Consider the following 12,841-nt stretch of genomic DNA (forward strand, 5'->3'; position numbering starts at 1 on the left):
CCGTAAGAAACGAAAAAGGCAAATGCAGCGTCGAAAATTGAAGCATGTTTAGTGAACCTTGTTTTTTTCAACACTTCGGACAGCCACAACAAAACAAACCAACAACAACATCAATTGCAATAAGCCAGCCCGATAAGCACAGCAAACAGAAAACACGTTAATGGAAATGTTGTATAAAACGTATAAATAATTTATATACTGCTTCGTAAACAAACGGCAACCAACAACACACACGTAAACAAATAAATGATATATTTAAATATTTAAAACAAACCACACAAGATGAACAACAACAACAAAAAACGAAAGTGTCTTAAAACGTAGTATTAGAAGTTTATTATTAATTTGTTTGTACTTTAAAGTAAAATATTTATAGAAAAAGAAAAAATACAAAGATTTAATATACACAGAAAATAAAAAAAAACCTCTGAATTTTAATAATTGGGGATTAAAGTTACAATAGACAACACTTTTATTTTTTAACTATTTCATCCAATTATTGTTTAGTATATGATAGTATTCAGTTTTTACAATTCAGTTTTATACAATTACATTGTCGTTCTTATCATAATTTATGTTATTATAAAACTTTTGGTTGATGATCACATAGCGACCCCTTCGAAGGTCCTGTGATTTTTCCCGGCGGCCAGCAATCAACATTCCCACGGTCCGCGACTCTCTCCCAGTGCTTTCGGTGCTACCAGTGCTCCCAGTCGTGGTCGTAGTTGTGCTCTCCCTGCGCCGGCGCCTGGAGAGGATTGTCGGCTTGCCGAGGAGCTGTGTCGGAACAGCAGGGACCAGCAGCTGCGGCCGTCCGCCGACTTTCAGTTGAGAGCGAGTGGCCGCCGTGAGCAGGACGGCAGAAGCGGAGCAGGCATCAGGATTTCCCGGAGCCAGCGCGAGCAACACGTAACAGAGCGGTCCCAGGTGGAGGAGGGGCAGGAGGAGGAGCAGGAGCAGCAGAGGCAGGCGGGCAGCCGTAGGCTTTCAGTATACACAGGGAGCTCCCCCGACGAAAAGATATATTCGCAAAGGTCCGCCGCTTTGGGTAAGTTTAGCCATATCCTCTATGGGGATTACATATGGTATTAAGCAATAAAGATCCATAAATACGCGGACATATGTGTTAACTGCCAGAAAGTGGTATTTATTGGCCAACTTAAACTGCTTTCAAGTGGTCTCCACGGTGTGATGAACACTTTACAGCCTTCGTGCCACATATCAGCGGCCAATTCCCAGTCCTGGCCAGAAATGACCCCTTGGCAACATTACCATTACCATTGCAACAGCAAAAGCAACAGCAACAGAGTAACTTCAGCAACAACAGCAATTGCATTTGGCCATGTTGACGCTTAAGGATGACGTCCTACTTTTCGAGTGTTTTTTTTTTTTTTTTTCATTCGCCACAATGTGTGTCTGTGTGTGTCGGGCTATGACGTAGTTTGCCAAGTCGGAATGCGAATGTGTCTGTGTGTTGGCCTGTTTTTTGGTGCTGACTGTTTGTAGGTTTGTGTGTGGACGAGGGTGTCTTTGGTGTGTACACACCAACAAGTGTCGCCTGGCCAAAAGCGCCAAATACGGAGGGGTGCTGAAAAATTAATGCGAGTTACTTGGGCAAAACAAAATCCAAAACAGAATTTGTGAGTTGTTGATTACATACGTGATAGCTTGCTGTGTTTTTTCATTATTATTATTGTTATTACTATTATATAAACCTTTTTTTATTTTAAAAACAATTGTTATTGTTATTGTTATTAGAGTAATAAATACAGCGTTCTTCAACGTAATTTTTAAAAATTAATATCAATGGTGTACCTAGTTTTTTGTTTAAATCAAGTATTTATATTATGAAGCGATTAAAGCTTAAATTGTTAAACCAATTCCAATCCCTCTAGGAAACCACCGCCAATCCATGGAACATGCAGCGTGATCGCTGCAGGACTGACCGGTAGATTCGCAAGATGCTCATCCGCCTGCGCTATGGAAGACGCCTGCAGACCTATCTGAAGATAGGTGCCTGTGTGCTGGTGGGCCTGTGCTACTTCGCCTTCCTCTTCCGGGAGTCCCTCAATGCCTACGAGCACCGGGAGCGGGCGACGGCCGCCGAACTGGAGGCGGAGTCGGAGCCGTCGAAGCAGCAGCTCAAACTCAAGCGGCAGCAGCTGGCACGCCAGCGGATCTTGGCCAAGAAGGAGCAGGAGAAGGCCACCACTGGGGGCAATGCCAGTGCCGGAAGCTCATCGCCAATGGCTGCAGTTCCTCCGCCTCCGCCGGCCAGCACCCTCAATCCCGTCTACGAATACTCCGAGGAGCTGCACAGCCGCACGGAGCGGGAACTGCAAAGGAGGAGCGAACACCTGGCCGCCGTCTGCGATCGCTACAATCTGCAGGAGAAGTATCCACCGAATCCCTGGGAGTTCTTCGTCTCGCCCGGTCACAATAATCTCGTCTGGTTAGTGGAATTCTATCTAAAACTGACCTATCTTTCCTAGCATTTGTTTTTGAATTACTCTCAGGTGCAATGTCTTCAAGGCGGCTTCAAGTACGTGGATGTATTACTTTAATATACTTGGTGAGTAATGGATTATAATAGATATAAATAGGGTATCTTTATTTTAAAGTTAGATTAATCTTTACTGATTTAACATCATACAAAAAATATTAGCGATCCCGAATTGCTTTAATTTTCTCTGATACTATCAGATTTTTTTAGTTTAATTATTATTTAAAATAGACATGTTTATTTAAATTTAAGGAATTTGTTTAATTTAATAATTATCTTAAATAGCCATCATTTAATTTATAATAATTTTTTAAATAGTTATGTGCCAAATATATAGGCAAGACATTTATGAAAAATTAAAACCTTTAACTATTTGGTAAATATGATTTTCAATTTATTAATTGTCAAAAATAAATGCCCCTTGATTGAGCTTGATTTTATAATAACTTTGCATTAATTAAGGAATCTTTATTTCATGAAGCTTAGATAAACAACATAAAAAGATATATTAGACTAATTTTATGAGTCAATTTAAAGAAACATTGAGCTAAGATAAATATTTTTAAAGCCATTCATTATATATTTTAATTTATTTTTCAGCCGGCTACGATGTGAGGTTCCTGCAGCGAACGGAGACGCAGCCATTGGAGCTGGCCAGGAAGCGCTATCCGCGGCCGGAACTGGGCGAACTGATGGAGCTGCTGCCCAGTGCGCTGTCCTTCCTCTTCGTGCGCGATCCCTTCGAGCGGATATTGAGTGCGTACCGCAACAAGCTGGAGGGCAACAAGAACACCTTCTACAAGGCGCTGGGCACCAAGATAGTGCATCGCTATCGGAAGCGGAACTTGGGCGGACCCTGGCCTCGGTGTGGACCCACCTTCGAGGAGTTTGTGCGATTCCTGATCGCCGAACAGGCGGCGGGCAAGCGATTCGACGAGCACTGGGCACCGGTGTACAGCTTCTGCACGCCCTGCAGCGTTAACTTCACCATCATTGGCAAAACGGAGACATTCCAGCGCGACTCGGAGTTCATCATCCGACAGGCGGGACTGGAATCGCTGCTCTTGGGATTGGGCCAGCTGCCGCAGCGGAAGCAGCGCAAGATTGGCAACCAGGCCCGAAGTGGCGTCAAATCGGAGGCCCTGGTCGAGCGTTACTTTGCCGATCTCGACCGCTCAACGTTGGACCAATTGCTCAAGATATATCGCATCGATTTCGAGCTGTTTGACTACGACTACCGCAAGTACTACGACATGGTGCATCCGTGGAGTCTGGAGCAGAGCACATCCGCAACTGGAGCTCTGGCTTCAGCTCCAGCCGGATCCACCAGCACCACCCCCTCTATAGCTTTGGGTGGACAGTCCCACCCAAGGTCACAGCACGTAGGGTCAAACCAGTTCGCCATCGATGAGTCGTAAAACAATCTTATCATGTACCTTTTTACACGAAAACGTAAACGAAAACGAAAACGAAACTCAAAACCAACCAACCAACCCACAAACAAACAAAACACACACACGATATAAACAGAACCCAACCGAAGCTAACAAATCTACCAAAAAAAAAATGTTTAAGGCCAAATCAACGTTTTCCAAAAACGCAAAAACCAAAGTAATACACTCTTGACCTCTCTTAGATAATGCCAAAAAAAATACGAAAAGAAAGGAATGGAACGACCCAAAAGGAAACTTAGTTAGAAAATGTAGCATTTTGATGGATTTTTTCAGCCAGCAAAATTCTGAGACGGAGAACCCCTACAATTTTACATGGCGTGGCATGTGTTGTGTTGTAGTTAGTTAATAAGTACCTACAATTTACAGTTGCACTCTCAAAACCCACACAAGAACATACAAAACAAAAAAAAAAAAAGATATACTATATAGATAAACGATATATACAGACCTCTATACCAATATCGCGAACGCTATTCTTCAAGGCAAGGCTGGAGAGTTATATACAACCAGAAAGTGAGAAATCGTCTTAAACCAAAGAAAATTCTGTATTTACACATATTTACAACCAAAATCCCCGAAATACCAAATACCAAACCCCCTCAACAACCACAACATATGGTACTTACTATTATTAAGTTATTATATATACATATATAACTATATATTAACGAAATTTATAAACAGGTCTTGATCTAAGTCTATAACTTTTGTGGACTAGATACGTTTTTCCTAGGCTATAACGAAACAGGCGGAAAATATGCAAGTTTTCGAGATATGAAAATGATACCAAAGAACGGATAGAAAGTATTCAAAACTTATAAAAAAGAAAGAAAGAAACCCAACAACAAGAAAAACTTTTCATGTGATGTTTAAGGATTTATTATAAAAAAAAAGACAGAGAATATTTAATTATTATTATACTTATACTGTATTTCGAATAATGATAAAACCAAAACCAAAACGAAAAACAAATTAGTGACATACACACGATATTATTCTAAATAAATTTAAATTTTCCAAAACTTTTTTCGTTGTACAAATAAAAGGCAACAAATTCATTAAGAATAAATAATCTCTTTACCACTCGAATGGGAAGTTTTTGATTTTATTTTGGGGAGGTCTTAAATGAAAGTGTAAATATTACTGGTACTTAAATACTTCTAATACAACCCTCGCACATGCTGTAATATAATCGTGAAAGGGTGATGCAATCTTTAATAAAAACCCTGTAATAGATTAACTCACTAGTACAGCTGCAATTCTAATTTGTTTAGCTGATTTCCTTCGATAGTACTATGAATCATCTCCAAACTAAACGTTGAAAGCGGAAACTTTTTATGGGCGTCTGGCAACAGGTGAAGTGCAAATTGTTGCCCTTAAAACAATGCAGTAAAAGACCTTTGTAAGTTTTTCTTTCATCAATATAAATAGTTTTATTTTCATTGATCAACACAAACGAGTTATTTAAATATTCATATAGATAGGGGGCTGCGTACGCAATAGTTATAGTAATAATCATATGTATTTTTCTTGTGTGCTTCACTGCGTTTAAGTGTAAAGTGTAATGTGGATACAGTGATTGGCATAAAATTAATACAACTTTAAAAGTGAATGCTCGGCTCGCACATGGACTACGATTTACGACACCAATACGACTCGTCTCGAATCGATCGATCTACCAGCTATATGGTCTACGAATATCTATATTTATATATGTATTTTGTGTGATTCTGTTCTTCTGTTTTTTTTCTCTTTAGTTTTCGTTTTTCAAGTTTCTTAAACTTTGATAACATTTAGTTAAAGCGCTGTGACCCACACGGGCAACCAAAGCAGCAAACAATAAATAAATTGAGAACGACAAACATTAAGGTAAGATATTTAAAATGATTTATTGCAGAATATATTCATTAATTCTTTTCAGATTTCTTTCGTCTCTCACGTTTGAATGTGCTTCACGCGTCGCTTAAGTGTAATGTATATGTTTACTTCACTACATAATAATAATAATAATAATAATAATATAATATAAAATAAAATAAAAATAAGCTTAGCTTGCAACTAAAATTATGTACACGATAGGAATAAAGATGTATATGGTAAATATATATAATTAATTGTGTAATATGTACAACAGCAAATACTTGGTAACGTTTGCCTACAAATATAATATATCTTTTATTTTTCTCTCCACTTTCGCTGTGCATAAGGAAACTTGGGATGCATAAGAGGATAATAACTTTGCTGGTGACCCCGATCACCGAAACGGGGTCACCAGTTAGCTATGCAAACAAATAGCGTGCGTGTGCTAGGTTAAATAAGAAACTCTTTTGGCCCGACGACCCTAAGGATTTGTTTAGCTCCGAGTTTTGACGAGATCTATATATAGTTAAACATTCACGATTACAAGACTTCAATACAGTGGATAGATAAGCATATGCACACAGATACATGGGTAATGGCCGGGTTTGGACCACAAAGTCTAGGAGTCGTTTATGGTCCAGGCCCGGCTTTAGAGTTATACATTTGCAGATGCCTCGTGTATGTAATAGTTAACACTCGGTTTTAAAACTTCATCTTCTACTACTACTACTACTACTACTACTACTACTGGCGCCATGGAACTCTCCGCTCTGCCATCTACTGCTCTGCATCCTCGATCCCCTGATCCCCTTCAGAGTCTCTGTCTCTTCGCTCTCTCTCCTGATCCTGATCCTGAACCAGATCTAGATATAGATCTAGATCCGGGCTACTCGGCCAGGATCATCTTAATGCTGGCCACCTCGGACTCCAGGCGCTCCAGCTGCGACTTGAGCATCTGATCCCGTTCCACATTGACCTCCTTGGGCGTTAGAAGCTTCCTTTGCAGCTGCGCCGTCCACTCGGCACTGGCAATCGAGATTCCCGAGTCCCTTTCGTCGCTGGAGTTGTCGCCACCATCGTTCCAGGCTGGCGGCGATGCCCGGCTGCAGTTGGGCTCCTGCTTGATGTGCTGCAGCGAGAGCAATGCCGTGGCCGCCGCATCCTTGTCGCCCAAATGCGATTTGTGGCGCAGCTTGAGGGGCAGACAGTTGTTGGCATCGCTGCTGCCGCTGCTGCTGCTGCTGCTGCCCTGTTGCTGCGAACTGCTCCGCTGGAGCTGCAGCGGCAGAGCCATGTGCGCCGGTTCGTGCTCCTGCTCGTCATCGCCGGAAACGGCGCCGGACGACGAGGCGGAGGAGAGAGTGGACGAGGAGGTGGTGGAGGAGAGCATGTGCTCGTAGCTGGGCGAGCAGGCGCGACGCGAAAGATTGAGCACACTGGCCGCACTGGCGGACACCGATGAGCTGCTGACCGCATCCACGGCACTGCTGCTCACGGCCGCCTCGACATTGTGACTCCAGGCGGCGGCCGCCTCCAGGTGATCCTTGTAGGCGCTGGGCGTGGGCACGTACAGGCCAGTGGGTGGCGGCGGCGGTGGTGCCACACCACCCACCACAGCGGCCGCATTGTACAGGGCTCCGGCGGCCACCGCCTTGCGCAAACTATCCAGATCCTCGGGCCGAACATTGCGATTCAAGGCCTGCTGCAGTTGCACCTGGAGACTGGCAATGGTGCTGCTGCTGGGCGGGCGATTGTTGTGCGGATCGGAGATGGCTGAGGGTGAACTGCAACGTGGAGCACTGGGACTTGGCTCCTGCTGATGTGTTGGCTGCTGCTGCTGCTGCTGCGTAATCTGCTGCTGTTGCTGCTGATGCGGCTGCTGATGCTGCTGCTGCTGCTGCTGTGTTAGTTGTGGCTGGTAGAGATGCTGCGGCTGCGCCTGTGGCACAATCAACTGTTGCAGGTGCGTGGGCGGCGGCGGCGGTGGAACACCTGCATGCTGCACATGGTGGACACTCTTGACAGTGGCCACCTCTGATCGGGCACTGCCGTTGGGTGCGTAGATGAGCGGAGATAGTGGCGGACCCACCGGATAGACATTGTGGCCATTCTGCGGAGAACCCTCACCCGAGCCACTGCCCGAGGGCGAGGATCCGGAGGAGGAGCCACCGCCGCTCATCTTGGCCCGCTTCGTGTTGCTCAGCACCTGTTCGCTGGTGGGCAGCGATGCCAGAATCTTCTCCACACTGACCAGATTCTCTCCGGAGATGTTGAACTTGTCGCGTATGGCGTCCAGTTGGGCCTTCAGCACATGATTCTCCTTGGTCAGCTCGATGACGCGCTGCTCCAGAACCATGTCGTTGTAGCGCCTCTTCTCGCGACTCCTCTTGGCCGCCTCATTGTTCCGTCTCCGGCGGTCCCAGTAGCTCTCGTCCTTCTTGTTGTCCGGCGTGAATTCGCGCTGCTTGCGCTGCGAGAAGAGCTCCTTTTGGGCGGCGGTCAACGCCGATTGGGGTCCATTGCCGCCCTGCGAGGGCGACTGGCCCATCATGCCATCGCCATAGCCGCTTCCTGGTGCAAACTTGCCCAGACTGTCGGACATGCCGCTGTCATTCGACTGCGGACTGATGGATCCGCCGTACATGGACAGGGGATGCACTGTAAGAAAATGGGAGAAAACTAAATTAGATTTAAAGTTCTTTAAAACAAAAGTAGTTTAGTTATGCGTAAAGAACATTTTAAAATCTGGTTGTAAACGATGCAGCGGCTGCAAGAGCAGCAATTAGATTGTCTAGTAGCTGCATCGTTTACAACCAGTCGAAAGAGAGGAGCTCAGGGCCACTTACAATTGGATGCCTCGTTGGAGCTGCCGTTCATTGACAAAGTCGGCGATATATTCGACAGACGCACGTTGTTCATCATGGCGATGTTGGCTTTATTGTGGATATTTGTGGGCGTACCGCTGAGGACCTCGGGCATCGCTGTTGGATAGAGTGTGTCCGGTGGCGCTAATAGGAGCAGCGGCTCCTCCTTGCCTCCGGTGGGTGGGCGTGGCCCGTAGGGAAAGTGCTTCAGCTTAGCGAGCTTCTGCTGCAGTTGGTGCTGATGTTGCAATTGGCTAGCGTTGCTCTGTTGCTGGATGCGGTGAACTGCAATGGAGAGATTAAATATATTGATTAGCACTGCATTTTTAACAACAAACTATTGAAATGCTGATTTTACTTAATCAAGTCGTTGTCTTTATGTACTTGTTTTTAAAGTCACTTAAAGGGAGGGTCAAAAAATGTCATATTTAAAATTGTATTATGAAAAAAATACATTCTTAAGTGTTACATGGCATATTTGATTTTTTTCTGGGTTACTATTTTAATTAGATTATATTATTTGCATAAAAAGGTTGTTTCTTGTTAGAGTTTAAATTTTTGAAATACTTTTAAAAATTTTACCGTAAAACAATATAATTTCCATAATGGTAACTTTGAAATATGTTTTATTGTAAAGACTTCCTTCGCCCAGAAACAGGCAACGTATATTTTTGAGAAACCCCAAAAAATAATAAACAAACAAGACCTTGGTCCCAATCGAAATCTAAGATTGCGCTGAATATCTCTTTCCTGCTACCATAACAATTTCACTTATCACCGATTTATGGCATTTCTTTCAAATATTCTTATCTGGCCATGTCATATATAGAATATATATAGTAACATTGTAATCAAGTTGAGGAGCTGATAAGATGACCAGCGGTATGCCACTCAATGCAAAATCGGTTGGGTTTCCAAAACAGTCTAACGCGATCTTGTCTGGCCCACAACACAGACACACAAGCATAGGACTTTCTTTGTTCAATGGTCCTTGCCCTTGCTTTTTTTTGCCCTCCACTATAGCTTTACCGTTTGCTTTCGTTTTTAGCACAGGCATTTCATTTACACAATGATTACTGCCAATGATGCAAGAATCAGAGAATTAGACGACAAAGGCGAACAACCAACACCAACACCAGCACACAGGGCTAAAACGTAAACAAGAAATCGCACATTGCACGTCTGTGTGAGTGCTGCCGCCCCACTCCCCCACTCTTATTCTCCTTTTCTTTCTCCTTTTCTCACCCTCACCATGACCATCGAATTGGCATTTACAGTTCAATGTGCTCGCACACACACACACACACCCATTAACATGTGCATGTGCCAGACTCTGTCGACGTCGACGTCGCCGCTGGCTGCTCAGCTGCCGGCAACCCCTAAGCGCGAGAGCAAGAGAGAGGGCGAATGAGAGAGCAGCGCTGCAGTCGGCGTCTTGACAAAATTCACAATAACAAAATGACTAAGCCTCCGTCAGCCACCTCTCTCTCCACCGCCCCCCTCTCCCACACTTTTTCGGGAATTTTTGTTTTGCGTTTCAATCACTCCTGTGTTATTGTCTTTAACCGACTAAATTTAGTAAATATTCTAGAACTGATTAACTCTTGTTATTTTACTACGCAGAAAAAAAACAGTTTGACACTAAATCAAATAGATATTTACATATCACTTGGAAATGTGCTTGTGAAATACATTTTGATTTATACTCTAAATTTGAATAATTTAATTCAATTTTGTTAAAATAAATTATTTAGGTTCATCCAAAACTAATTTACAGTTGTGATTTTATCTTTATACATAAATTTGATTTTAACTTAAGTTGTCTGGTGAATGTATATTTATATATTTTTATTTGTATGTTAAATTTTTTTATTTTTTTAAGATTTCTGTATTTTTGAGATATAAATCAAAAATGTTTGTATATTTCCAGAATGACATTTTAAATTATAGAATTAATCAGAACAAAAATATTTATTTCTGTTCAGCACCGTTCATTCTTTTAATGCTTTATTTTGCACTTGACACCTACACTTGTTGTTGCTGGGGTTATCCTGCTTGTAGTTGTTGCTGTAATTGGTATCCGTATTATTTTTGAGTATCAGGAGATTTTTGGTCGTTGCAGCCGCTTTAAAAAAGTTCACTTTCTGTTCTAGCGTGCAGACAATCGACATAATGTTTTTGGGCTCAAAACACTTTTGGCATTGTTTTTATATTTTGCTTAGAATGATGATTTAATTATTCTTTGAAAATTGTTTTTCAAACACTTTGTTTTATTTGGGTACTGTGATTTAGTTGGCTAACGCGACGTTTCTGCGGTTGCTGCACTTGGCCGAAATGCTTTTAACGGCTCGACGGCTCTCACTTATCGCGGATCGAATGGGCTGTGTGTGTGGATCGACTATATATTTATAATAAAATATATGTATGGGAGACTTATCGCGAGCGCCTGAACCGCTTCGAAAGAAGGCTGAATCGCAATTGAATTTGTAAAAGCATTTCTCCGCTGAGCTGCTCGACGGTCACGTTGTGGCTACACGCATCCGATACACGCGACCGAACTTGTTGCCTCGAACACGTTCGATGGGGCCGCCAGTAGTAAAAGTGAAATTTCTCTCGCCGCAACTTCGAACCTTCCAACGTTCTAGTTGCAAGCGATCACATTGCCGTTGTTGAGTAATCAGCGGGCAATCTAAAAAAAAATCGTTTGAGCTGCACATTTGAAACTAGAACGTGATTGCCTGTTGCGTGGTGGTAGGAGGGTGGTGGGGTCTCAGGCGGGGGGCGTCGCTCTTGACGCTCAAACACTCGCACACACACACAAACACACACACACACACACACGTAAGGTGACTGAGGTGCTTTGGCCGCGTGAGTCTGATTTCGATTCCGATTCTTATTCCCATTCTGATTGCGATTCTCCGTACCAGTTGGCTTGATGACGCAAGCGTCTTACACAAAATATTCAGAGAAACCAAACCAGCACATTATTAATAATCGAGAATGCATTTACATACACACATGCAAATTGCTGGGGAGTTGGGGAGATTGATGTTAAAAATGCTTATGCAAGACTTTTTTTTATTATGGGTCTTAAAAGATTTATGTCGGTAATTAAAATTGTATTTATTACTAGGCATATTTGTAAAATGAATTAAATAAAAAATAAAGCAATAATATGTAATATGCAATATGTAAGAAAAGACTATTGACAAACTCATTTCAAATTTTTTTTTATATTACAAGCAGATACTTACTATAAGCAAATATTAAAAAATATAAACTTTGGTATTTATTAATTTTAAATAGCAACAATATTTTAATTGTTTAATATATTTTAATTTGTGTAATGAAGACTTGCATTTATATTTTATATTTTAAAAGTTTAAGTTCAGATAAGCCGCAAAGAGAAAAAATTATTAAAAGTCTAAGACTTTATCACTTTACCTCCAAACCCCAAAAAAATTTGTGTTTTTCCCCTGCTTTGTTTGCGCGCAATTTCAGATATGGTAAGTTCTCAGAACAGACGAAACACCTTTTGTTCGGTTAAATATATTATGTATGTACAATGTACATTATACCAAGTAGTAACTATTGAACTTCGATAACTCTGCATATAATTAAAAAATCCTATTAAAAACCCAACAGGCGGATTGATAGATCACGTGGTTATGAAACTTTAAATGCCTCGACTAAATAAATACATGGCCAGTTCGATATCTTTGCAGCCACCAAACTGTCTGGTGAGCCATTACAAAACGACTTCACTGCTTATATAAGTCATCATTAAGCACTTAACGCTGCGATACGGTTATCAAAATGGAAGGGGGCAATCCACGGACACTATCAACTTAGTTGCAGTTAAAAAAAAAACAAAGAAACAATAACAACAGAACAGTTCTACACGTAAACACCGGCGAACAAGTGGGGGTAAAAAGTAAGGTCGGGAGATATCGTATTATGCAAGTTTCTAGTCACCGGGCACTAAAACACCAATGCGGAACAAACAATGAATCGAATTGAAACAATAAATTCTATTGAATTCGCATTGTGAAGTTCTGAAAAGTGATTACAAAATCCTATTAGACCATTTACATTGCACCCCTTGTAATATGGGTGCTTTAGAAAACTGGAAAGCAAAAGAAATTAAAAGAACTAAATGC

General features: G+C 42.0%; 2 protein-coding genes across 2 annotated transcripts; one reads left to right on the forward strand and one right to left on the reverse strand.

Annotated features, from left to right (window-relative positions):
- The first annotated feature begins 526 nt into the window (after positions 1 to 526).
- LOC128262916 (carbohydrate sulfotransferase 11) lies at positions 527 to 5,052 on the forward strand. The gene is made up of 4 exons (XM_052997499.1): positions 527 to 1,048; positions 1,896 to 2,452; positions 2,517 to 2,572; positions 3,104 to 5,052. Exons 2-4 carry the CDS (start codon positions 1,962 to 1,964, stop codon positions 3,919 to 3,921), a joined length of 1,365 nt encoding a protein of 454 aa, XP_052853459.1. The 5' UTR covers positions 527 to 1,048; positions 1,896 to 1,961; the 3' UTR covers positions 3,922 to 5,052.
- A 769-nt stretch (positions 5,053 to 5,821) lies between these two features.
- LOC128262904 (uncharacterized protein DDB_G0283357) lies at positions 5,822 to 11,133 on the reverse strand. The gene is made up of 3 exons (XM_052997481.1): positions 10,711 to 11,133; positions 8,664 to 8,966; positions 5,822 to 8,475 (listed from the first exon to the last, which is right to left on the reverse strand). The coding sequence occupies exons 1-3, from the start codon at positions 10,850 to 10,852 to the stop codon at positions 6,704 to 6,706; spliced, it is 2,217 nt and encodes a 738-aa protein (XP_052853441.1). The 5' UTR covers positions 10,853 to 11,133; the 3' UTR covers positions 5,822 to 6,703.
- Positions 11,134 to 12,841: the final 1,708 nt, after the last annotated feature.

Source organism: Drosophila gunungcola, unplaced genomic scaffold (assembly GCF_025200985.1).
Source record: "Drosophila gunungcola strain Sukarami unplaced genomic scaffold, Dgunungcola_SK_2 000001F, whole genome shotgun sequence".
Classification (NCBI taxonomy): Eukaryota; Metazoa; Arthropoda; class Insecta; order Diptera; family Drosophilidae; genus Drosophila; species Drosophila gunungcola.